Here is a 27445-nt window from a genome sequence, read left to right on the forward strand (position 1 = left end):
AGAAGGGCCGGAAGTATACAGAATGGTGTCGTCTATAACAGCCTCCACTCTTCTGGGAAGGCTTTCCACTAGATGTTGGAACATTGCTGCGGGGGACTTGTTTCCATTCAGCCACAAGAGCATTATTGAGTGCGAGCACTGACATTGGCGATTAGGCTGGCTCACAGTCGGCGTTCCAATTCATCCCAAAGGTGTTCAATGGGGTTGAGGTCAGGGCTCTGTGTAGGCTAGTCAAGTCTTTCCACACCGATCTCAACAAACCCTTACTTTATGGACCTCGCTTTGTGCACGGGGGCATTGTCAAGCTGAAATAGGAAAGTGCCTTCCCCAAACTGTTGCCACAAAGTTGGAAGCACAGAATAGTATAGAATGTCATTGTATGCTGTAGCGTCAAGATTTCCCTTCACTGGAACTTAAGGGGCCTATCCCAAACCATAAAAAACAGCCCCAGACCATTATTCCTCCTCCACCAAATATTAAAGTTGGCACTATGCATTTGGGCAGGTAGCGTTCTCCTGGCATCCGCCAAAACCAGATTCGTCCACCAGACTGCCAGAGAACGCATGTCCACTGCTCCATAGTTCTCTGGTGGCAAGCCGATGCATTGTTCATGGAGATTTTAGGCTTGTGTGAGGCTGGTCACCCCTGGAAAACCATTTCATGAAGCTCCCGACAAACAGTTATTGTACTGATGTTGCTTCTGTAACAGTATAGCTTCCGCCCCTCTCCTCGCCGGAACCAGGGACCCTCTGCACACATCAACAACTGACACCCACGAAGCATCGTTACTCATCGCGCCACAAAAGCCGCAGGCCTTGCAGAGCAAGGGGAACAACTACTTCACTGTCTCAGAGCGAGTGACGTCACCGATTGAAACGCTATTAGCGCGCACCACCGCCAACTAGCTAGCCATTTCACATCGGTTACATTTCCAGAGGCAGTTTAGAACTCGGTAGTGAGTGTTGGAACAGAGGTCAGATGATTTTTGCACACTATGAGCTTCAGCACTTGGCAGTCCCATTCTGTGAGTTTGTGTGGCCTACCACTTCGCAGCTGAGCTATTGTTGCTCCTAGACGTTTCCACTTCACAATAACAGCATTTACAGTTGACCAGGGCAGCTTTAGCAGGGCAGAAATTTGACCAACTGGAAAGATGTCGTCCTATGATGGTGCCACGTTGAAAGTCACAGAGCTCTTCAGTAAGGCCATTCTACTGCCAAGGTTTGTCTATGGAGATTGCATGGCTGTGTGCTCGATTTTATACACCTGTCTGCAACAGATCTGGCTGAAATAGCCGAATCCACTATTTTGAAAGGATGTCCACATACCTTTGTATATATACTGTAAGAAGTGTCGGCTATATCGCTCTGGATAAGAGCGTCTGCTAAATGACTAAAATGTAAATGTCTATATCTGGACAAAAAGTAGGCTTATTATTACAGTAACGCTGTTATCAGACCTCAGGATAAGACCCAGATGCAGACAGCTAGAGTCACAGATGTTTATTGAGTATAGCCGAGTATAGCCTTTGTGGGCTATACTTGGCCTTGTCTCAGGATGGTAAGTTGGTGGTTGAAGATATCCCTGTAGTGGTGTCCGGGCTGTGCTTTGGCAAAGTGGGTGGGGTTATATCCTTCCTGTTTGGCCCTGTCCGGGGGTATCATCGGATGGGGCCACAGTGTCCCCTGACCCCTCCTGTCTCAGCCTCCAGTATTTATGCTGCAGTAGTTTATGTGTCGGGGGGCTAGGGTCAGTCTGTTATATCTGGAGTATTTCTCCTGTCTTATCCGGTGTCCTGTGTGAATTTAAGTACGCTCTCTCTAATTCTCTCTTTCTCTCTTTCTTTCTTTCTCTCTCTCGGAGGACATGAGCCCTAGGACCATGCCTCAGGACTACCTGACATGATGACTCCTTGCTGTCCCCAGTCCACCTGGCCGTGCTGCTGCTCCAGTTTCAACTGTTCTGCCTGCGGCTATGGAACCCTGACCTGTTCACCGGATGTGCTACCTGTCCCAGACCTGCTGTTTTCAACTCTCTAGAGACAGCAGGAGCGGTAGAGATACTCTCAATGATCGGCTATGAAAAGCCAACTGACATTTACTCTTGAGGTGTAGACTTGTTGCACCCTCGACAACTACTGTGATTATTATTATTTGACCATGCTGGTCATTTATGAACATTTGAACATCTTGGCCATGTTCTGTTATAATCTCCACCCGGCACAGCCAGAAGAGGACTGGCCACCCCTCATAGCCTGGTTCCTCTCTAGGTTTCTTCCTAGGTTTTGGCCTTTCTAGTGAGTTTTTCCTAGCCACCGTGCCTCTACATCTGCATTGCTTGCTGTTTGGGGTTTTAGGCTGTGTTTCTGTACAGCACTTTGAGATATCAGCTGATGTAAGAAGGGCTATATAAATACATTTGATTTGATTTGATTGACCCAAACAGGGGGCAGGCAAAAGACAGGTCTAAGGCAGGCAGAGGTCCATAATCCAGGGCAGAGTCAAGAAGGTACAGAACAGCAGGCAGGCTCGGGGTCAGGGCAGGCAGAATGGTCAGACCCCGGGAAACTAGGAAACAGAACTTGAGCAAGCAGGGAGATGGGAAAACACGCTGGTAAGACCTGACAAGACGAACTGGCAACAGACAAACAGAGAACACAGGTATAAATACACTGGGGATAATGAGGAAGATGGACGACACCTGGAGGGGGTTGGAGACAAGCACAAAGACAGGTGAAACGGATCAGGGTGTGACAGCTGTTTGTTATATCTAGCCTAGCTGTAGAAGAACGCACATCTGCACAGTTTCACATTGTACATCACTCTGTCGTTTAATGACATGTGCCACTCATTCTGACAACCCATTCATCCGTAAAGCAGCACACTGTCGTAAACCATAACAACGTACAGTATGACGTACAGCACGTCGTACCATACATAACATTTCCCCCCCTTTCCAAAACCAAGGACTGGTACCATATATAAAATGTCCATAGGGCAAGAACCTAGAGAAATACCTGTAAGAAATAAACATTAACCCTTAAACGGAAGGACTCTCCAAACGAGCCAGTTCAGTCCATTAACCTGGAGGTTGACTAAGACACCTACCGGAGCCTAAGAATGAAAAGAGGTTAAGTAGTCCCCCAGATGAGCAGGGCGAGTTTGTGCCCGCATAGGCCTTTCTTCAACTGCCACCGCTTGTGGCTCTGGCCTTTGGGGAGCCCACAGAGGCTGGGGCTCGGGTGGTAGTGGTGGGGGAGGTCCATCCGGTGGCGTCTCTGGCCTGCATGTCTGTTTTGTGTGCATTCGTATTCCTCGAGGGGCAGGGACTTTTCTGAGGCGGTTGGTGTGCCAGCGTGATCCATTGCTCAACATGAATGTGGCGGGCCCCAGTTGTCGACTGACCTGCAAGGGGTCCGACCAGAATGAGGCCATTTTGTTGCACCGCTGAGGCCGTCGGGCTCGGACCCAGTCAGACACTTGGATGATCGACTTCTTCACCTTGTGTGCCTTGTCAAAACGCTGTTTCATTGCTCTTTGGTGCCTGGTCACTGCCTGCTGTTCTTGGGTGCAGCTAGTCGCCGGTTCTGCTACTCTCTGTGTTCTGAGTCTGTCCAGTGGCAGTTCCATCTCACGACCTAGCATGAGGGATGCCGGGGAGGCCTGTGTTGTTGTGTGTTTGCTTGCTCTGTAGTGCATTAACGTTTGATTCAAAGCAGTTTGGAACATGCACCCCTGGACCAGGTGCGCTCTGATGCCGTTCTTCAGCGTTTGGTTGAAGCGTTCCACCCCTCCGTTAGCTTGTGGGTTGTAGTAGGCCGTGCGGATGTGTTTGATTCCCTTATTGCTGAGATATGAGGAGAACTCGGCAGAGGTTAGCTGGGGCCCATTGTCCGTGGTAAGGGTGAGGGGTAGGCCCCACCTTGTGAACAGGCTGTCTAGGATGTCCACGATGGCCTGTGCTGTGACAGTTCCGACAGGAACCACTTCTGGCCACTTAGAGTGGAGGTCATACACCACCACCAGGAAGCGCTGATGGTGAGGGACTGCGTGTCCATGGATCTCGCCACAGATGTCCAGTTGGATGTGCTCCCAGGGGCGGGACGGCCATGCGAGAGGCTGCAGGGGGGGTGGGGCGGACTGTCCTGTTTTTCCACTGAGGAGGCATGCAGCACAATCCCTGACCAGGGCTTCAATGTCGTGGTCGATGCCTGGCCACCACACAAGGTCTCAACATCGCTGTTTGACCTTCACTATGCCCAAGTGCCCCTCGTGCGCCATGGATAGAACACGCGCACGCAGACCACTCGGGACCACAGTGCAAAACCCTCGAGAGACACAGACTTCTTCCCAGCAAGAAAGTTCGTGCTTCACCCTGGCGAAAGTCGCCAGCTCTTCTGGCACGTGTGCTGGCCATCCAGTGCGTATGTAGGTGCGCAGGGTAGACAGTGTGGGATCCTGTTCCAATGCTTGCTTCAGCTCCTCCAGTGAGACGACTGACTGAAGAGGAGCGTAAAACACTTGTACAAGCTCTGTTTCGTTGTCGTCTGGCAAGACGGTCGGAGTAGGAGCGTCAAAGGAGCGTGAGAGGAGGTCTGCCACCACGTTATCCCTCCCCGGAGTGAACTTCAGCTGATAGTCGTATTGTTTGAGGCGGTCGGCCCATCTGTGCAGCCGAAGTGGCTTGTGGCCAGTTCCTGATGCCGACAGTAGCGTTGTGAGGGACTGGTGGTCGGTTCGGAGCGTGAACAGACGGCCATATAGGTAGAGGTGCCACCTTTCACACGCCCAGACACAGGCCAGTGCTTCTCGTTCGCCCACAGAGTACCATTGTTCTGTGGGGCTCAGGGCCCTTGAGGCGAAGGCGACGGGCCTCTCAATGCCCTTCTGCAGCTGTGAGAGGACAGCTCCTAGTGCTCCAGCTGAGGCGTCACATGTGACAATGGTGGGGCAGACGGGGTCAAAGTGAGCCAAGACTGGGGCTGTGGTGAGCTGGCTCTTCAGTGAGCGGACCGCGTCTGAGCAGGCTGCTGTCCAGGCCCATGGCTCATCCTTCTTGGGGAGCTGGCGAAGGGGCGCTGTGGTCTGGGAATAGTGGGGCAGAAACTGGAGGTAGTAAGCTGTCATGCCCAAGAATGAGGCCACCTGAGAGGCTGAGGTCGGTTCCGAGATCCGGTGAACGGCTTCAATGTTCGACATGAGTGGGCCAATGCCTTTGGCCGACAGGCGGAACCCCACAAACTCGACGGCTGGAGCTGCATAGGTGCACTTTCCACCGTTAAGGGTCAGGTTGTTCTGCAGTAGAGCGCTGAATACTCTGTGGAGTCGATAATCATGGATGTGGAGGTCAGGGCCGTGGACCACGATGTCATCCAGATAGACCGCCACCCCAGGTATTCCAGCGAGGATGGTGCTCGTCACCTTCTGGAAGCAGCTGGGGGCGGAGCTAAGTCCAAAAGGCATGCGTGTATATCTGAACACGCCAGCATGTGTGACAAAGGCCGTGAGGTCTCTGCTAGCTGCATGGAGGGGTACCGGAAGATAACCCTGACGAAGGTCAAGCTTCGTGAAGATCTTGGAGCCATTGAATTGTGCGGTCAGCTCCTCAGCTGTAGGCAAGGGGTACTTATCCGGGACAACGGCCTTGTTCACAGCACGGAGATCCACACAGGTCCGGATTCCACCTGACTTTTTGGTTGCAATGACCAAGTTTGAAATCCAGGGGGCAGCGTTGACTGGCTCAATGATGCTGCATCCAACTGTGCCTGGAGATCTTTTGTGACGTCATCACGCAGTGCAAAGGGAATGCGCCACAGGGGCTGCATGACTGGGGTCACTTCCGGATTCACTAGGGGCCTGTGAGTAAAGGCTGTGAGGCAGCCCAGTCCATCAAACAGAGTTGGCCAGTTCTGTTGCCATGTGCAGGTAACCTGGTGGATAGCTGACCTACTGTCATCTCTCAGTGTGAATCCCAAGCCTGTGAAGAGGTCGAGGCCCAAGAGGTTGGCACCCCGCTTTGCAACATGAAATGTGAATGATGGCAGATGCTTGGTGCCGTAGTGTATTGGGACCTGGAGGGTGCCTACAATGTCTATCTTGGATCTACCGTACCCACACAGGGCATTGGAGGGCTGTTGGAGTGGTAGGTGACTGAAAGACTTGAAGTAAGTGGCAAGGTTGAGCAACGACACCGCAGCACCAGTATCCAGCAGCAAAGGCAAACCCACCTCACCCAGCTGCACAGTGCATGTCCTGAATGACACATGGTTGGTGGAGACAGTTCGGATTTCTGTGTGTTCATGTTGAGAGTGAGATGAAACTAAGGGCCTGTGCTGGGTGGAGCTAGTAGCTGGGGCAGAACGACACACTTTCGCAAAGTGATTGTATTTTGAACAGTTCTTGCATATTTTCTCACGGGCTGGGCAGTTTGAAGCCCTTGAATTGTGAGAGCTAGCCCCACAGTTGTCACAGCTACTTCTGTTTGTTTGTCTGTGTGCCTGCTGCACGGGCATGCCGGTGTCTGTGTCCATGCAGCTATCGACGTGGGAGGCCGTGCGCAGCGCGTGATCGTTGTAGTGCGCCTGCTCGGGCTGAAGCTGCTGTGTGAGAATGGCTGGGGGCCGAGTGTATGCTGCAGAGCTGTCTGTTAGCATAGTAGAGCATTCCAACGCCGCTTCAACCTGGAGTGCTATTTTAATAGCTCCATCTAGTTGTAAATTGTCCGATTCCAAAAGCAGTTTCTCCCTTGTCTTTTCACATAACGTCCCCTCTATCAACATCTGATCCCTGATGATCTCGTCCTGAAGTGTCCCGTAGTTACAAGAGCTAGCCAAATCCCTCAGATTAGCCACGTAGCTTTGAATGGACTCACCCGGCCGTTGGTGTCTCTTCCGTAGCCGGTAGCGTCGGAGGAGCACTCGCTCTTTCCCGGCGAAGTGGTTCCGTAGGAGGCTGACTGCAGCAGTGAATGTAGGAGCCGATCCAAGCGCTCTGAAAATCCTATGTCCCTCTGTACCGAGGCAGTGACGGAGCAGTGCTGTCCTCCGCTTGTCGGAGATTGTAGAAAAGTCCATAGCTTCGAGATAAGTGTTAAAGCTTTCGAGCCAGTTATTCCACGGGACTGGAGGTTCGCCAGGCACGGCGAGGAATTGTGCTGGCGGAGGTAAACTGAATTCAGCCATCTTCGTCGCCAATGTTATATCTAGCCTAGCTGTAGAAGAACGCACATCTGCACAGTTTCACATTGTACATCACTCTGTCGTTTAACTTCTTGGGGCTATGTGGGACGCTAGCGTGCCACCCGTGGTGCACCCTATCAACAGCAGGTGCATTTCAAGAGCGGCAAATTTGAAACCAAATAAATGTCAAAATTCTGATTTTTCAAACATACAACTATCTTACACCCTTTGAAAGATAAACATCTCCTTAATCTAACCACGTTGTCCGATTTCAAAAAGGTTTTACGGCGAAAGCATAAAGTTAGATTATGTTAGGAGAGTACATTGACAATAGCTGTGTGTAATGTTTTGTCAATTCAAAGACAGGCGTCACCAAAACCATAAAACCAGCTAAAATGATGCACTAACCTTTAACAATCTCCATCAGATGACACTCCTAGGACATTATGTTAGACAATAAATGCATTTTTAGTTCTATCAAGTTCATATTTATATCCAAAAACAGCGGTTTACTATGGCGTTGATGTTCAGGAAATCGTTTCCCTCCAATAACCGGCAGTCAAGTCAGCACCACAAATTAAATAATTAAAATTAGAAAACATTGGTAAAATATTATATTGTCATTTAAAGAATTATAGATTTACATCTCTTGAACGCAATCAACTTGCCAGATTTAAAAATAACCTTACTGGGAAATCACACTTTGCAATAATCTGAGCACTGCGCCCAGAAAAATACGCTTTGCTATACAGACAAACGGCCATGTTGGAGAGATCTAAAATCGAAAATACTATGTAAATAATCCATTACCTTTGATTCTCTTCATCAGATGTCACTTCCAGGAATCCCAGGTCCATAACGAATGTAGTTTTGTTCAAAAAAGCTCATCATTTATGTCCAAAAAGCTCCGTGTTGTTAGCACATGATCTAAACCAGCCGGACTTCTCGTCATGAACGAGGGGAAAAAATATATTTACGTTTGTTCAAACATGTCAAACGTTGTATAGCATAAATCATTAGTGCCTTTTTTAACCAGAACATGAATAATATTCAAGGTGGACGAATGCATTCTCTTTTATAACGTATTGGAACGAGGGTACCCAACATGAACTCGCGCGCCAGAGTCTAATCGGCCATCACCGTTCCATGGCTCTTGTTCGGTCAGATCTCACAGTAAAAGACTCAAAACACTTTGTAAAGGCTGGTGACATCTAGTGGAAGCAATAGGAAGTGCCAAAACATTAATCAACCCCTGTGTGTTTCAATGGCATAGGCTTAAAGGTCATTCAACACATCAGGTATCCACTTCCTGTCAGAAAATGTCTCAGGGTTTTGCCTGCCAAATGAGTTCTGTTATACTCACAGACACCATTCAAACAGTTTTAGAAACTTTAGGGTGTTTTCTATCCATATATAATAAGTATATGCATATTCTAGTTACAGGGTAGGATTAGTAACCAGATTAAATCGGGTACGTTTTTTTATCCAGCCGTGAAAATACTGCCCCCTAGCCCCAACATGTTTTAATGACATGTGCCACTCATTCTGACAACCCATTAATCCGTAAAGCAGCACACTGTCGTAAACCCTAACAACGTACAGTATGACGTACAGCACGTCGTACCATACATAACACTGTTACCTATAGAATATAAAGTATTGTCTAAAATTATTTATTTATCTTACAAAAACTTGAATCAAATTTGGATACATAGGCCTATGCAGCTTATAAGTAGCCTAGTATGGACTTGAGCGTTTGGGCAAAATATGTCAAATTTATTTCATAATCATAAGGTAGCCCTACGCCTATAGCACAAGCGGTGCAATTTGTAGCCTTCTTCTTCTTCTATGATATCGTGGTGGTCCGCAAACACACGTTTAAAGTGCATGCCGCCAACCAATTGTGCTATCAATCCTGAGCTGTGTTCAAATACCCATACTAACATACTGTATACTACATAATTAATGAGTAAATACTACATACTATTAGTTCATTTTAGTATACTGTAAACGAACGGGATCCTTTCAGTTGAGCGCACTAGCTCTTTGCCTGTCTACCGGAAGTTGATGCTGTTGCTATGCAACCTCTTGCTAGCTAGTTAGCATAACAAATGACTAGTTAGACATTTTTACGACTTCGGGTGTGTTCTTAAATTCAATATGGAGTGCCAGAGTGTGCTCGTAAATTCAGAGCATTGTCACCGAATGTCCGTTTGTAAATTCAGAGTGTTTCACTCTCCGAGCGCACACTGGACGCTCGGGCCGAGGAGTATGGTTGATTTGAGCATTCTGACCTTACAATGGCAGTCAAGCACCCAAGCTAACGTTGGCTAGCTTGCTAGCTACTTCCAGACACAAATGAGACCACTCTGACCATTTTACCTGCCCTAGCAGAGCTGGTTAGGCAGTTTTCATGTTATCCAGAGCGTTGGTGACTGTAACTGTGCTGCTGGCAAAAATGTAAGTACTCTTTTTTGCCGACATTTACTGACACCAACGATATTCAATGGGTGTTGAGCACTTGTAAATTCATTATTCTGCGCTCTGGTACACTCAGACGAGAGTGCTCTGAAGTTGGAGTAGATAGCCAGAGCGAATTTAAGAAAGCACACCATTTAGCTAAGCAAAGAATGACGGCAATAATCAAGTCAATAAACATTGGGTAGTTAGTTAGATAGCCTATAGTTAATATACTGGCAAGTTTGATGTATAAGTAGCCAACTTACGTTAGGTAGCTAGATAACATACCGGTACATACTGCTGTAATGATATGCTATGTGGTTCGTAAGGACAGCGTAGCTAACAAATTGTCAACCAACATAACCTGTAAGGTAACTTATTTGAAAAGTCATTACTTGATTACATTGATCAACATGTTCTTAATATTTGTCATAATTAGTTAAAGCAATGAATTTGTATCTGCTGTAGCTCAGTTGGTAGAGCATGGTGTTTGCAACACCAGGGTTGTGGGTTCGATTCCCATGGGGGGCCAGCGCAGAAAAAAATGTATGAAATTGTATGAAATGTATGCATTCACTACTGTAAGTCGCTCTGGATAAGAGCGTCTGCTAAATGACTAAAATGTAAATGTAAAAAATGTTGTACTTCGGCTGCATATTTTCCGGCATTTTCTTCAAATCTGAAAACGATGTGAAACCACGCCCATTTCATGGAGAATTATGGGCCCTAAATTATGGAAATAATGTCCTCTGCGTGGATACTTCATATTTTGGCGAATTTAGAACGACATCCGGGAACTTTTGGCATACTAACTATATCCATACTATGACCAATAAACGTACTATTTACTACATTCACGCCACAAATAGTATGGTTAGTGCTGTTAGTATGAGTATTCGAACACAGCTATTGTCTTCCTAATTCTGTACTACTTCATTTACGTTACATGTACGTCATTTAGCAGACGCTCTTATCCAGAGCGACTTACAAATTGGTGCATTCACCTTATGATATCCAGTGGAACAACCACTTTACAATAGTACATCTATATATTTTTTGGGGGTGAGGGGGGGTTAGAAGGATTACTTAATCCTATCCCAGGTATTCCTTAAGAAAATACAATTTAAAAAACAAATAAATCCCTACTACTTTCTACCACACCCTCCCCTCCCCCCAAAACCACTTCAAAAAACAACTTGTAGCCTAATCTAGCATTTCCATTTTAAGTTGAACAGAAAATGGTCCTCAGAAAAACAGTGAGAAGGTGTAGCCATTTGTATGGGTGGTTTTATCAATCAAGTGTGTGGGACCCCTCGTTTGAGTCAAACCCTTCAGTGCGTGACTGCGCCTACGGTAAATACAGCGATATAATTCTTAAGCAACAGACATACGCAATTGGAAAGATATTATTGATTACATGTTTATATAGGATAGCTCTCGCATACAATAAACATGACTTCCCCCTCCGTTATATTTCCAGCGTCATATCCCTCGCCGCTGGAGGAATGTCGAGACCGAATGATTTAAAAATAGCATCATCTCTCCTCTGACAGCCTTCTCTAGTGACTCCCTTAGCATTGTGGTGCGAGAAGCAGGAATGCGAAGATGGCTGCAGATTTAGGAGAGCTGCTTGTCCCTTATATGCCCACCATCAGAGTTCCCAGAACAGGAGACAGGGTTTTCAAGAGCGAATGTGCCTTTTCCTACGATTCTCCCGTAAGTGTCTCCCCGTATTATGGGGTGTTTGTGTGTTCCAAGCTGTCCTTACTCATCCCGTAAACTGCCCTAACACACGTGAATAGCTGCGCAGTTTTGTGGCAGGATCTGGGGCTTCCATTGCCACCATTCTCTTGAGCTTGAGAAAAATAAATAATGAAATGTTGTTTACCTCCCGTGGAATGGTATTTCCTTTGTGAAATTATACTTGTTTACAGTGCGCCTGTCTACTGTTTTGTCAATGTAATTAATGACACCTACGTGGGTTTGGGCTGTGTTTTGGTGCTTTACATTATTTTGTGTCCCCTATTTCTGCATGTTAGGCTACACACTGAAGCTGAGTTGTTTCAGTGTGTTTTTTTTAAAAGCATGACTCACCAGCCACATGTAAAATCACTAGAATAATGTTATATTGATATGGGAGCTATTTCTAACGGTTTTTTGTATTAGAGAAAATAATGTCTTAGATTGTTTTTTGGGGGGGGGGCAACAACTTCATCAGACCGATGAACTGAAACGCACGCGCGCTATTACAAACTGTTGGAGTTTGAGGTTACCACGTGTTGGACTTTTAGGATCAACTGTTCACACGATTTTTTTTTAAATGAGAAAACATATTTTATAAACTATAATTGCTCAACTGAAAGCATTTTAAAAGGTGAGTGACTCAGCTGTCTGGAGTTCATCATGTCAGACTGAAGACTGACAAGTTGGGTATTTTTATCCCAGCGCGGTTGAAGCTCGTGTGTAACTCAGCGCTTCAGAGTTTCATCAGGGCCTATTGGCCTACTCCGAATTGCAGATTTTGGTTAGTATAGAGGGTTATTTGTGTGATATTTTTGATAATCCTCCGTCGTTGGGTGTGGGAAAGAGGATCCTGTAGGCCTGTGCCTCGAAGGTGGTTGAGTGTCAGTCGATCAAGGAATAAGTTACATGAACACGGGAAATGATGTTGCTATTCTGTGGCTGTTGCTGTTTTAATGGTGGTATGCAATTACAGTGAAACTATTTGCATTCTGCAAAAGCCGAACTGGAGTAACACTGTTTCAAACATGAACCCATATTGTAGGCATATTTCAGAAAATAACGTCCTAAATGCAAGACCATGTCTGCCTTAGCCTACATGAAAATCACATGATAGAATGCACCTGCCACAAGTGTGTGTCACTGGCAATGACATTTTATTGGCACAACCCTGCTGACAAATCCCCAATATCCTGGAAACTGTGGCATCCTTTGCGCAGTCATCTATTGACCCCAAACGTCTTTACACCTTGGGGGAAAACAATGATAATATAGAATGCACTCAATATAGAATGCAGTCAAAACGGAGAAAATTGCAATTTCCATGTACTGCCGTGTATCTAATTTATTCATGAGTTCTATCTGGTGAGTTCCCATTAGAGACCCAAAGTAAGCACGCAGTAGGAACCCAAACATTGGTATTTTCGTGTGTGTGGGGGATGCTTATCTGAAGTTCAGATTGTTTACATTTTTTGTCATTTTGCAGACACTCTTATCCAGAGCAGCTTACAGTAGTGAATGCATACATTTCATACATTTTTTTTTCTTCCTGTACTGGTCCCCCGTGGGAATCAAACCCACAACCCTGGCATTGCAAACACCATGCTCTACCTACTGAGCCACACGGGACCACCTATTTGGACTTGACTTTGTTATGACAAATACACATCATTGTTCCTTATACATGTGCTACCTCGTGTGTGTGTGTGTGTGTGTGTGTGTGTGTGTGTGTGTGTGTGTGTGTGTGTGTGTGTGTGTGTGTGTGTGTGTGTGTGTGTGTGTGTGTGTGTGTGTGTGTGTGTGTGTGTGTGTGTGTGTGTGTGTGTGTGTGTGTGCTTTGCATGTTGTTCACCACATGTTGTTTTTGTTCACAGGAGTCTGAGGGAGGCTTGTATGTGTGTATGAACACATTCCTGGGCTTTGGCAGAGAACATGTGGAGAGACATTACCGTAAAACCGGACAGAGTGTTTACATGCTCCTCAAACGGCATGTCAAAGAGGTGAGGGGTCATCCCATGTGCTTCTATATTGGTCTACACACCGACAGTGCATAGTGTACGTACATTTGACAAATTATATTATTTAATAATACATGGAACTTACATAGCACTTTTCAACCCAAAGTCGCTTTACAATAGTAAATATATATAAAAAAGTAACCTTTATTTAACTAGGCAAGTCAATTAAGAACAAATTCTTGTTTACAATGACTGCCAAACCCAGACGACTCTGGGCCGCCCTATGGGACTCTCAATCACGGCCAACTGTGATACAGCCTGGATTCGAACCAAGGTCTGTAGTGATGCCTCGTGCACTGAGATGCAGTGCCTTCGACCGCTGCGCCACTCGGGAGCCCAATAGTAGGAGCTAAACAAAACACGGAGATCTAAAGCAAGACAACACTAAACTAATAGCAGGAAGAAACAAAAACATGAAACAAAGCGAAAGGGAGGGGCTAAAGAATGGAAAGGACTGTGATGTGTCAGTGTATGAGTGAGCGAACAGGTTTTGTGTGTGTGTGTGTGTGTGTGTGTGGGAGAGAGTGTGTGAGGGGGGGGGGGCTTCAAGGGATTCTTCAGGACTCTGATGAACTCGTGCATACCATTTTTATGTCTCTGTGTGCAGTTTGAAGGAAGTTGCTAACTAGCGCTAGTGCAATTTCTAACTAGCGTTATCGCAATGGCTTAAAGTCTATGGGTATCTGCTTTCAGTTACTGTGCTAACGGTAGTTAGCATTGGCTCGCAAAATGAGCTTTAATTTCCTTCATACTGGACACCGAGACATAATACTGGTATCTACGTGTTCATCTGACTCCATTGCCAAAATCCCGAAGTATCCCTTTAAGGCTAGGCAATGGTGAAGAGCTGGGACTTTTGGAGGGACTTAAAGATGGTGATGGACTCGGTCACAGGTGGCTGGAGGGAGGGAGTTCCAGACCTTTGGACTCAGTCACAGGTGGCTGGAGGTAGGGAGTTCCAGAGCTTTGGATTCAGTCACAGGTGGCTGGAGGGAGGGAGTTCCAGAGCTTTGGATTCAGTCATAGGTGGCTGGAGGGAGGGAGTTCCAGAGCTTTGGACTCAGTCACAGGTGGCTGGAGGGAGGGAGTTCCAGAGCTTTGGACTCAGTCACAGATGGCTGGAGGGAGGGAGTTCCAGAGCTTTGGACTCAGTCACAGATGGCTGGAGGGAGGGAGTTCCAGAGCTTTGGACTCAGTCACAGATGGCTGGAGGGAGGGAGTTCCAGAGCTTTGGACTCAGTCACAGGTGGCTGGAGGGAGGGAGTTCCAGACCTTTGGACTCAGTCACAGGTGGCTGGAGGGAGGGAGTTCCAGAGCTTTGGACTCAGTCACAGATGGCTGGAGGGAGGGAGTTCCAGACCTTTGGACTCAGTCACAGGTGGCTGGAGGGAGGGAGTTCCAGACCTTTGCACTCAGTCACAGGTGGCTGGAGGGAGGGAGTTCCAGAGCTTTGTCGCAACCCTGGAGAAGGCCCTGTCACAAAAGCTCTGTAGCTTGGACCTAGAATGAGACGGTAATAATATTGTTGTGCCATGTTTATTTGTTCAGTTTGTGTGAACGATTTTCCCCTCTTTTCCCTGTATGTTAGTTTTATTGAATTAGTGATATATTGTTATTAGTTGCAAGTACATTAGACTTTGTGTGTTCAATTTTGGCACAAAACATTGAAGGAAAGTATATTTTGAGCTGATAAGAGGCTGGCTTGTTTCAACTTCATATTCATCATCTCTAGCACCACCTCAACATCAACTTGTGAGAACTGTGCATTTCTGTTTTGGAGACAAAAAGATGGAGAAAGAAACGTTTTCAGATGACAAAGTCCAGAAATGCTATTGATATTTTCTGGTACTGTACCAAGCAATGCCTGCTCATAGTTGGTTAAAATCACATGATGCACAGAAGATCATTTTATTTCTTTATTATTTATGCACACCAGATTATTTTATCCCATTGAGACTAAGGTTTCTTTCACAAGGGAGCACTGCATACACATCATTTACAAAATACTATATAATATACATATACAAAAATTACAAATACAGTACCAGTCAAAAATTTGGTCACACCTACTCATTGAAGTGTTTATCTTTAATTTTACTATTTTCTACATTGTAGGATAATAGTGAAGACATCAACACTATGAAATAACACATATGGAATCATGTAGTAACCAAAAAAGTGTTAAACAAACCAAAATATATTTTACATTTGAGATTCTTCGAAGTAGCCACCCTTTGCCTTGATGACAGCTTTGCACACTCTTGGCATTCTCTCAACCAGCTTCATGAGGAAGGCTTTTCCAACAGTCTTGAAGGAGATCCCACATATGCTGAGCATTTGTTGGCTGCTTTTCCTTCACTTTCAGTCCAACTCATTCCAAATCATCTTAATTGGGTTGAGGTCGGGTGATTGTGGAGGCCAGGTCATCTGATGCAGCATTCCATCACTCTCCTTCTTGGTCAAATAACCCTTATACAGCCTGGAGATGTGTTGGGTCATTGTCCTGTTGGAAAATCAAATGATAGTCCCACTAAGCGCAAACCAGATGGGATGGCATATCGCTGCAGAATGCTGTGGTAGCCATGCTGGTTAAGTGTGCCTTGAATTCTAAATAAATCACTGACAGTGTCACCAGCAAAGCACCATCACACCACCTCCTCCATGCTTTACAGTGGGAACCACACATGCAGAGATCATCCCTTCACCTACTCTGCGTCTCACAATAAAACAAATTAAAAAATGAAATATCACATTTACATAAGTATTCAGACCCTTTACTCAGTACTTTGTTGAAGCACCATTGGCAACGATTACAGCATCAAGTCTTCTTGGGTATGACGCTACAAGTTTTGGCGCATCTGTATTTGGAGAGTTCCTCCCATTCTTCTCTGCAGATCCTCTCAAGCTCTGTCAGGTTAGATAGGGAGCGTTGCTGCACAGCTTTTTTCAGGTCTCTCAGAGATGTTCGATCGGTTTCAGGTCCGGGCTCTGGCTGGGCCATTCAAGGACATTCAAAGACTTGTCCCGAAGCCACTCCTACATTGTCTTGGCTGTGTGCTTAGGGTCGTTGTCCTGTTGGAAGGTGAACCTTCGTCCCAGTTGGAGGTCCTGAGCGCTCTGGAGCAGGTTTTCATCAAGGATCTCTCTTTACTTTGCTCCGTTCAACTTTGCCTCCATCCTGACTAGTCTCCCAGTCCCTGCCGCTGGAAAACATCCCCACAGCATGATGCTGCCGCCACCATGGTTCACCGTAGGGATGGTGCCTGGTTTCCTCCAGACATGACACTTGGCATTCAGGCCAGAGTTCAATCTTGTTTCTCATGGTCCGAGTGTCCTTTAGGTGCCTTTTGGCAAACTCCGCACGGGCTGTCATGTGCCTTTTACTGAGGAGTGTCTTCCGTCTGGACACTACCATAAAGGCCTGATTGGTGGAGTTCTGCAGAGAAGGTTGTCCTTCTGGAAGGTTCTCCCATCTCCACAGAGGAACTCTGAAGCTCTGTCAGAGTGACCATTGGGTTCTTTGTCACCTCCCTGACCAAGGCCCTTCACCACCGACTGCTCAGTTTGGCCGGGTGGCTAGCTCTAGGAAGAGTCTTGGTGGTTACAAACTTCATCCATTTAAGAATGATGGAGGCCACTGTGTTCTTGGGGACCTTTGATAATGCAGAATTTTCTTTTTGGCACCCTTCCCCAAATCCTGTCTCGGAGCTCTACGAACAATTCCTTCAACCTCATGGCTTGGTTTTTGCTCTGACATGCTCTGCCACCTGTGGGACCTTATATAGACACTTGTGCCTTTCCAAATCATGTCCAATCAATTGAATCTACCACAAGTGGACTTCAATCAAGTTGTAGAAACATCTCAAGGATGATCAAGGGAAACAGGATGCATCTGAGCTCAATTTCAAGTCTCATAGCAAAGGGTCTGAATACTTATGTAAATAAGGTATTTTTGTATATATATATATTTTTTTATACATTTTCAAAAATGTCTAAACCTGTTTTTGCTTTGTCATTATGGGGTATTGTGTGTAGGTTGCTGAGGAATTCTTATTTATTTAATATATTTTAGAATAAGACTGCAACGTAACAAAGTGTGGAAAAAGTCAAGGGGTCTGAATACTTTCCAAAGGCACTGTATGTTGATTTTGCAGTAGTGCTGGAGAGCATGAATACATAGTAGAACATTTTTTTTACATTTCCCTTTAACTAATGGTTTCTGTTCACTAATTCATTTGGAAGTTCACTAACTTCAGATTTGTTTTGGTTCAACCATTTGTTTGGTGGTATGGCACTGACGGACACTCTGGAACCACAACATTTCTGGTGACATTTCAATTTAGTCAGTGATGGATCTTCAAATCAAATCAATGTTTATTCGTCATGTGCACAGCATACAGGAATTTCAGTGAATAATCTTTGCATAGGCCTATACAGTAGTAGTAATAAGTTAGAATTGCACCGTTGGGGTGGGAATACAAAGCCCTCAAGCCTGCACTCTACGATGCGCTATTCAATTCATATTATTGTAATACTACAGATAGATTTACATCAGATCCTGACACAAAAGCTTCAAAATAGGTAGCAGCCTGCTTATTATTTATATATTATCACTTATCATACCATCATTGCCACCTAATCATCCCCAGCTTCCAATTGGCTCATTCATCCCCCTCTTCTCCCCTGTAACTATTCCCCATGTCGTTGCTGTAAATGAGAATGTGTTCTCAGTCAACTTACCTGGTAAAATAAAGGTAAAATAAAACATTAATAAAAAATAAAATATCACTCACTTGCCTGACAAACGTCACATCTGTTTTTGCCTGACAAATGGATCTAGCCAAGTAGATCTTCCCTACGTCTCCCAGCAACATAACAATGCAGATCAGAATGCTGTTCTCTGTTCTGTTTACAATTAAGTAAGGAAACTGCATGTTCAGTTGAAAAAACAAAAAAATCAACCTTAGCTGCCACTGTTTCCGTTCGGTCCTAATTCACCCCCAGATAACTGCGTCTATTTTCATGCCTGGATCTGTCCAGAAACAGCTGTCCTCATTCCACCGGCTCCTGTTTCTGTTGTTTTCCCATGATGCTAGTTAGTCCCAGAGTTCATTCTTCGTGTCTGTTCGACGTGTTGATGGGAGTCGGTCTGAACTCGATTTGGATCAGAAGGATCCAGTCAGTTCACAGTGAATGGTCTTGTAACCCTAACTAGTGATTTGACATATTCACAGTCTACTGACTTTACTCTATGGAGTGTATTAAGGACATGGTTCCGGTATTTATTCAAATGGTTCATACTGTTATATTTGACGTTTTGTCAGCCAGCACAAACTAGGCTGTTGTATTAGTGTTGAAAAAACCCTGACTGTAAATATATTAAAACTGTTTTAGTATTCTAATTTATAAAGGTAACCATTTTGTATTTAAGAAAACAATAGTAGTTTCATGGCTTGCTACCGCTGTCTTTGAGATTAGGCCATTTTTAAGAGATATTTGCTTGAGATATATATATATAAGACATATTTTGCTCCGTTAATAACCTTTCTACCTGTTAACTTGTTTCCCACAGAAAGCCACAGGTGCCGCAGGAGGCGCCATCTCCAGAAGAAGAAATGGCAGAGTGTTCCTAGGTAAGCCTGATATTGTCCTGAAAATATCCTCATGGGGAGTTCCCCTTAAACTCAGTCTCTTTATGGGTTATTTACAGTACAGTCACATTTCTCCCAGTAGTCTGTTTGTCAGCCCATCTTGAAGAGAAGGACAAGACTCTGCCATCCTTTACTATAGGCCGACATTTCCACCTTTCTAATGCGATTATTAGGGGAAATTGTCTGTCATCGTGTCATGCTGTTATTGTTTTTATTTGGTTATATGGTGGTGGCCCTACACTGCCCATACACTCTCTGGCCTAAAGTAACATATTCCCATGTCCAGAGCCCGAGGCCTGGCCCCCTGTTCCTTTCCTGCCAGGCAACTCTAAATTTAGCTAATTTATTCGTATATGCAGTTAGTAACCATTCTAAATCCAAAGTGCCACATGCCCGGCCTGGTCTACTCTCCTCCTACACGGGGGTTGGTTTACAGTGGGCTGCACCTGCCTGTCGCTCGGCTGTCCTCAGCTGTTGTGCCCCGTCAACTCCCCCGGCCAACACACTTCTGCCATCTTCCACAATGACACGGGTAAGGGAGGACCAGGTGGTGGATTCTCCTCTCGCGCTAGTGTTATTTAAATAATCAACGCTCGCTTAGCTCCCCTGTTTATCTGCCCCTGCAACGTTCCCTTACCCTCCATTCCCTTATCTCCCATTATCCACTAAAGCTGTGTTGCTGGCCACTTCAGTGCCCTCCCTCGGTGTTGCCTACATACCCAGAAGCACCAGGCTATAAGCTTCACTCTCCCATTATTGGACATGCTGGATTGTTGTCGTTTCACTCTACAGGCTTGGACACAGAGGTTCTTCCAGCCTGATGTGAACTGTACCCTCCCTCCCTCCCTCATTTCCAATCTCATCTAGGCTTTGACGGCCATTGGAACCCAAGCTAAAGCTCAATGTTGCTTTGGCATTTCCATACCAGTGACGATCTAATCAGTCAGCCAGCAGCCCACACGTCATCATGCAACTAGAGGCTTCTTAACAAAAGCCATAGAGGAGAGAGGACTAGGGTTGAAAAATAGGGGGTCAATGTATGCAGGATTATTTTCTGGCTACTTACTCTATATGACTCAACGATTCGTCATCAATTCTTTTAACGTAACATTGTCTAGCTGCTTACTACATGACTCAACGATTCGTCATCAATTCTTTTAACGTAACATTGTCTAGCTGCTTACTACATGACTCAACGATTCGTCATCAATTCTTTTAACGTAACATTGTCTAGCTGCTTACTACATGACTCAACGATTCGTCATCAATTCTTTTAACGTAACATTGTCTAGCTGCTTACTACATGACTCAACGATTCGTCATCAATTCTTTTAATGTTCTGCTCATCGTAGAAACAATAGGGGACACAATTAATTTGACTCAAGGTTGAAGGCTGTCTGAATAGTCCCAAATACATGTCAAACATGTTTTGTCTTTTCGTCAATAATGCCTTGATGAGTATTCTATTAAATTCTTGACATTCTGTTGTGAAATTGTTAAAGGAGGACTTTGCATCCTACTACTCTCAGTAGAACTCAACCTTTCAGCATAGAGAGGTCCAGAGCACACCGTCCTTCTTACCAATGTACTCTTTAGTTGGGATTTTAACATACAGTAGTATTCACCTGACCCTAGACCTCATTAAACAATTGGATCTTTTGACCCTTGTTGACAAGGGATATTTATATTACATTTGACCTCTGTTCTGCAGCTGTGACTTCTAATGCTAAAACTCAAGTCTGGGTTAACCTCACTGGATGTATACTGTATCTTATCAAGCCAGCTAACATGGAAGTTAAAATATTCAAGAAATACATACACACCCCATTTATTATTGGATAACCCACCTGTCAGTTACCTTCTAACAAATCACGTGATCTCAGAAATGCATTAGATCACCTGAAACAACTACCGTATTCTAATTGGATGCTTTTCCAGAGTTTATGTGAGTATTTGATTCTGTCATCTCACTTTTTTTCCTATCTAGCCAAGACAAATGCTCAGTGAAAGGCCAATCATGTGTATGAATCATCAGTCACTGTTTCATGGGAACTGAATATTGACGTCTGCTTCCTCTCTCTCAGATTTAGAACTAAACCGTGATTTTAACGGAGATGAGTATGAGTGTGAAGACGAGGCCAAGCTCGTCATATTTCCAGACCACTTCGAGATCCCCTTACCAAATATTGAGGAGTTGCCTGCACTGGTCAGTGAGTGTGTACCTATGCCCTCTGTGTGCCATGCATGCTGAATGGAAACAGTGGATTACGTACCGCCCTTCTCGCCATTTGCCTTTTCCAGTGCAGTGCTTCCTTATCCTGTTTTTACTTTTTGTATGCCGTGGGGGGGGGGGGGGGGCATCCTGTGTTAAGGCTTTGTTAATCGCAGGGTCTAATTGTTGTGAAAGCCTTTGTGTGCATGTGTACCACTGGTTGTGTTAGTCATATGCCGATGTACATCTAGTATAATGGGCAGGACATTACCTTAGTAGTAGTAGTGACATCACAATCTGATCTGATTATTCTAACCAATGACCAGTCATCTTTTATTTGCATACATATCCTTCTACTTTGAAGGGGTAAGTGTGGTAAGCTAGGGTCTAGACGATACACAGCCCTGATTGGCTGAAAGTATGTAAATATATGTACATTTGTATTGATACGCCCACATGATCAGACCGAGCATTTCAATGGCAAAAGGAGGCTCGGGGTGATGTTAATAAATGATTTTCATGAAATAAACGCACAGCGTGAGTTATTAGACATATAGTGATGATTTAAAATAAAAAGACTGCATGGAGGCTTTAAAAGTGACATTATTTGGTGTTATTACCTTATCCTCTGTCACAGGCTTACTCCGCTATCGGTGCTAGTAAAATAGACAAATCAGTGAGGAACTACAGTGATACTCTATAATATAATTATCTTAGTTTCAGGAACATATTTATTGTCTCTTTTCCTCACTGATCTAACTGGAATCAGGTTATCTATCCTCCTGTATGCACCACAGTGCTAGACCTGTTACCATAGCTACCCCCAGAAAAATCACAATGGAAAAAAATATATATTAAGGAAATTGAAATAATGATTTTTCTCACAAAAGTAGTGCACTGGGTCTTTAATAGTCCTGTAATAGGGGACGGATAGAGCCGTGTCCAACGCAAACAAAAATTACCCCCCCCCCCATTAACAAAAACATTCTCAGCACCCCCAAACTACTACTAGTCTTATGTCAGTGAAACACATCTCCTCAGTCAGTAGATCTAACACTGTGTTCTGTGACTCCCAGGTGACAATAGCCTGTGACGCCGTGCTGAACGCTGCGTCAGCCTACAAAAAACAGGAGTCTGACTCCTGGGACGAGGAGATCCAGGTGTCCAAACACGCCAGGAGTCTCCGACAGCAGGACAACGGAGTGAGGATCCCACCCAGGTAACAGCCCACTGATTGGACTGACAAGAGTTACGCAATGATTTTAAAAAACACCAATATTTTGAACATTGGCTTCAGAACAGCTGCCGTCTCTGTCAACCTCTAGGGAATATGTATGTCTACTGTGTCATATCATTTTGTGTTACTTGTGCTCTTGTGTTGCTGCTAGCAGACAACAATCACAGACAGACACTAAATATAACCCCAAGCAGACACTAAATATAACCCCAAGCAGACAACAATCACAGACAGACACTAACTATAACCCCAAGCAGACAACAATCACGACAGACACTAAATATAACCCCAAACAGACAACAATCACAGATAGACACTAAATATAACCCCAAGCAGACAACAATCACAGATAGACACTAAATATAACCCCAAGCAGACAACAATCACAGATGGACACTAAATATAACCCCAAGCAGACAACAATCACAGATAGACACTAAATATAACCCCAAGCAGACAACAATCACAGACAGACACTAAATATAACCCCAAGCAGACAACAATCACAGATAGACACTAAATATAACCCCAAGCAGACAACTATCACAGATAGACACTAAATATAACCCCAAGCAGACACTAAATATAACCCCAAGCAGACAACAATCACAGATAGACACTAAATATAACCCCAAGCAGACACTAAATATAACCCCAAGCAGACAACAATCACAGACAGACACTAAATATAACCCCAAGCAGACAACAATCACAGACAGACACTAAATATAACCCCAAACAGACAACAATCACAGATAGACACTAAATATAACCCCAAGCAGACAACAATCACAGATAGACACTAAATATAACCCCAAGCAGACAACAATCACAGATAGACACTAAATATAACCCCAAGCAGACACTAAATATAACCCCAAGCAGACAACAATCACAGACAGACACTAAATATAACCCCAAGCAGACACTAAATATAACCCCAAGCAGACACTAAATATAACCCCAAGCAGACAACAATCACAGACAGACACTAAATATAACCCCAAGCAGACACTAAATATAACCCCAAACAGACAACAATCACAGATAGACACCCATGTGCAGCTGCATCACTCTGAGGTGCACAAAACATGATTGGACACACCAGAGCAACTCACCAGCTATTTTCTTAAGTGTCTGAAACCAAGTTACTCTGTAATGTTTCTTAGGTATTTGAAGCCAAGTTACTCTAACATTACAAAGGCTTTTGTGTAACATGGAGGTTACTCTTATTATTTACATGTAGCATTAAGAAGCACAAGCATTAAGGAGCACTAGCATTAAGGAGCACTAGCATTAAGGAGCACTAGCATTAAGAAGCACTAGCATTAAGAAGCACTAGCATTAAGAAGCACTAGCATTAAGAAGCACTAGCATTAAGAAGCACTAGCATTAAGAAGCACTAGCATTAAGAAGCACTAGCATTAAGAAGCACTAGCATTAAGAAGCACTAGCATTAAGAAGCACTAGCATTAAGAAGTGTTTTATAATGAGAAACAGTATCACAAAAGTCTGTCTTACCCTGTTCATTGAACATAATTCATGTCAATCAATTAACTTCAATGAGAGAGAATGCTTTTTGGACATTCTTGCCATATTTTGTCCTTCAAGAAAAACGACACTGAACATATGTAATAAGGGCTAATCTATTTATCAACATGTGATATGACTCTGTGAATGTTTATCAACATGTGATATGACTCTGTGAATGTTTATCAACATGTGATATGACTCTGAATGTTTATCAACGTGTGATATGACTCTGTGAATGTTTATCAACGTGTGATATGACTCTGTGAATGTTTATCAACGTGTGATATGACTCTGTGAATGTTTATCAACATGTGATATGACTCTGAATGTTTATCAACATGTGATATGACTATGTGAATGTTTATCAACGTGTGATATGACTATGTGAATGTGTATCAACATGTGATATGACTCTGTGAATGTTTATCAACATGTGATATGACTCTGAATGTTTATCAACATGTGATATGACTATGTGAATGTTTATCAACGTGTGATATGATTATGTGAATGTTTATCAACATGTGATATGACTCTGTGAATGTTTATCAACATGTGATATGACTGAATGTTTATCAACATGTGATATGACTCTGTGAATGTTTATCAACATGTGATATGACTCTGAATGTTTATCAACATGTGATATGACTCTGTGAATGTTTATCAACATGTGATATGACTCTGTGAATGTTTATCAACATGTGATATGACTCTGTGAATGTTTATCAACATGTGATATGACACTGTGAATGTTTATCAACGTGTGATATGACTATGTGAATGTTTATCAACGTGTGATATGACTCTGTGAATGTTTATCAACATGTGATATGACTCTGTGAATGTTTATCAACATGTGATATGACTCTGTGAATGTTTATCAACATGTGATATGACTCTGTGAATGTTTATCAACATGTGATATGACTCTGTGAATGTTTATCAACATGTGATATGACTGTGAATGTTTATCAACATGTTTATCACATCTGAATGTTTTCCCCCTGTCCCTTCTCTCCTCTCAGTGGCTGGAAATGTCAGAAGTGTGAGATGAGAGAGAACCTGTGGCTGAACCTGACGGACGGAGCGGTGCTTTGTGGGAAGTGGTTCTTCGATGGTGCTGGAGGAAATGGACACGCCCTGGACCACTACAAAGACACCAACTTCCCCCTGGCAGTCAAACTGGACAACATCACCGCAGATGGAGCAGGTCAGTACCCACTTCCTCTGGCAGTCAAACAGGACCACATTACCCCAGATGGAGCAGGTCAGTACCCACTTCCTCTGGCAGTCAAACAGGACCACATTACCCCAGATGGAGCGGTCAGTACCCACTTCCTCTGGCAGTCAAACAGGACCACATTACCCCAGATGGAGCAGGTCAGTACCCACTTCCTCTGGCAGTCAAACAGGACCACATTACCCCAGATGGAGCAGGTCAGTACGCACTTCCTCTGGCAGTCAAACAGGACCACATTACCCCAGATGGAGCAGGTCAGTTCCCACTTCCTCTGGCAGTCAAACAGGACCACATTACCCCAGATGGAGCAGGTCAGTACCCACTTCCTCTGGCAGTCAAACAGGACCACATTACCCCAGATGGAGCAGGTCAGTACCCACTTCCTCTGGCAGTCAAACAGGACCACATTACCCCAGATGGAGCAGGTCAGTACCCACTTCCTCTGGCAGTCAAACAGGACCACATTACCCCAGATGGAGCAGGTCAGTTCCCACTTCCTCTGGCAGTCAAACAGGACCACATTACCCCAGATGGAGCAGGTCAGTACCCACTTCCTCTGGCAGTCAAACAGGACCACATTACCCCAGATGGAGCAGGTCAGTACCCACTTCCTCTGGCAGTCAAACAGGACATCAGAGCAGTTCAGTGATACATATTGGGGAAAACATGCAATAATACATTATAAATGTTGATACATTCATCTAACACAATAACGCATTATAACTGTGTTCAACTTTTCCATTGGTATAAGCATAAAGATCCTATTAAATTCATATTCTATGTATACAAGTAACAACCATCCTATTATATGAAGAGGCCTTGGCCCTTGTTTTTTGATGACCAGTAACACCCCCCCCCCTTTCAGATATATATTCATTTGATGAAGAAGAAGCAGTCCTGGACCCTCACATATCCGAACACTTGCAACACTTTGGAATAGACATGCTACAGATGCAGCAGGTAAGTCTCGTCATCGTTGTAGGAAAGATTGAGAAGCTCTCATTTTGTCTGTATTCTACCTGTTTCATAATACGTAACATTTGTGATGTTCAACACACTTTCAAACAGCCACTTCCATTTCACTTATATCAATGTAAGCCTAGAATAACATCAACCATGTCTAGGTTAATGTGATCCCTTATTTTGAACCTCTTCTCCCTCATTTGGTTCCATTGGTTGAAATAGAATGGAACAGAAAATGGCCACCTCAACACAGACAACACAGAGAGCGTTCGGCCTCGGGTCAGCGAGTGGGAGGTGATCCAGGAGTCAGGCATGAAGCTGAAGGCGGTGTATGGGTCAGGTTTTACGGGCATTAAGAACTTGGGCAACAGCTGCTACCTGGGCACCACCATGCAGGTCCTTTTCAGCATCCCAGAGTTCCAGAGGGCGTGAGTATAACTAGCATCTGGGAGGGGCGTGTGTGTGTGTGTGTGTGTGTGTGTGTGTGTGTGTGTGTGTGTGTGTGTGTGTGTGTGTGAGATATATAGAGAGAGGGGGGCCTCCAGAATAGACCAGAGTAAACATACAAAGTCAGGACACTGCAGGGGTCATGTTCAGCCCTCCTACAACAAGACGAATATAGATGCTGATGACGGAAAACTGACTCACTTGACCTAAAGGTGTTATTACGTGGGGATTGCACAACAATACCTACAGTACTGGAAACAGCAGGCTAATACGAGTGGATGACTGTAGTGTTCAATCTCATATTTTCCCTCTTTTACAGTAGCACTGAATGTACTGTCTGGCGTCTGTTTTTGAATCTCTAGGTATGTTGGAAATCTACAGAGGATATATGACTACTCACCTCTTGACCCCACCACGGATTTCAGCACACAAATGTGAGTCAATACACAGTTTGCATAATGTTGCTTATCGTCAGGACAGCGTTTTGACCAGGGGTCTGGCCTGCGGGCCTGGGAGGTTGAGTCAATTATAATGGACCTATACATTTTCAAATAACTGCCCTCCTTCTAGCCCGCAAATTGCCTTTGGCGAACAAAAAAAATCAGCGTGGCCCTCCCACTGAATTTTGAAATCCCGATGTGTCCCTCGAGATGAAATGATCCCCTGGTCTTGTCTCACACATCCAAACATCTGACCGGTTCACATAACTGCTGACTTGCCGTTGAAAGCCCCTCTATGCCAACTCTAATGTTTTCTAGCTACAC

At 44.5% G+C, this 27445-nt stretch overlaps 1 protein-coding gene across 3 annotated transcripts in view; it reads left to right on the forward strand.

Annotated features, from left to right (window-relative positions):
* The first annotated feature begins 9290 nt into the window (after window positions 1-9290).
* The window catches only part of usp13 (ubiquitin specific peptidase 13), a 38295-nt gene continuing 20140 nt past the window's right edge, over window positions 9291-27445 (forward strand). Inside the window, exons 1-9 of one of the 3 annotated variants that reach the window (XM_045697392.2) lie at window positions 9291-9637; window positions 13252-13377; window positions 18968-19028; window positions 21131-21252; window positions 22335-22477; window positions 25057-25241; window positions 26137-26231; window positions 26457-26662; window positions 27044-27115. In XM_045697392.2, coding sequence (XP_045553348.1) covers window positions 13279-13377; window positions 18968-19028; window positions 21131-21252; window positions 22335-22477; window positions 25057-25241; window positions 26137-26231; window positions 26457-26662; window positions 27044-27115 — 983 coding nt within the window. In that variant the 5' untranslated portion in view covers window positions 9291-9637; window positions 13252-13278. Of the gene's footprint in view, window positions 9638-11082; window positions 11354-13251; window positions 13378-18967; window positions 19029-21130; window positions 21253-22334; window positions 22478-25056; window positions 25242-26136; window positions 26232-26456; window positions 26663-27043; window positions 27116-27445 lie in introns of those variants that run through there. The other 2 variants (XM_014149766.3, XM_014149765.3) reach the window with 2 other exon arrangements.

Source organism: Salmo salar, chromosome 16 (genome assembly GCF_965601325.2).
Source record: "Salmo salar chromosome 16, fSalSal1, whole genome shotgun sequence".
NCBI classification, from domain to species: Eukaryota; Metazoa; Chordata; class Actinopteri; order Salmoniformes; family Salmonidae; genus Salmo; species Salmo salar.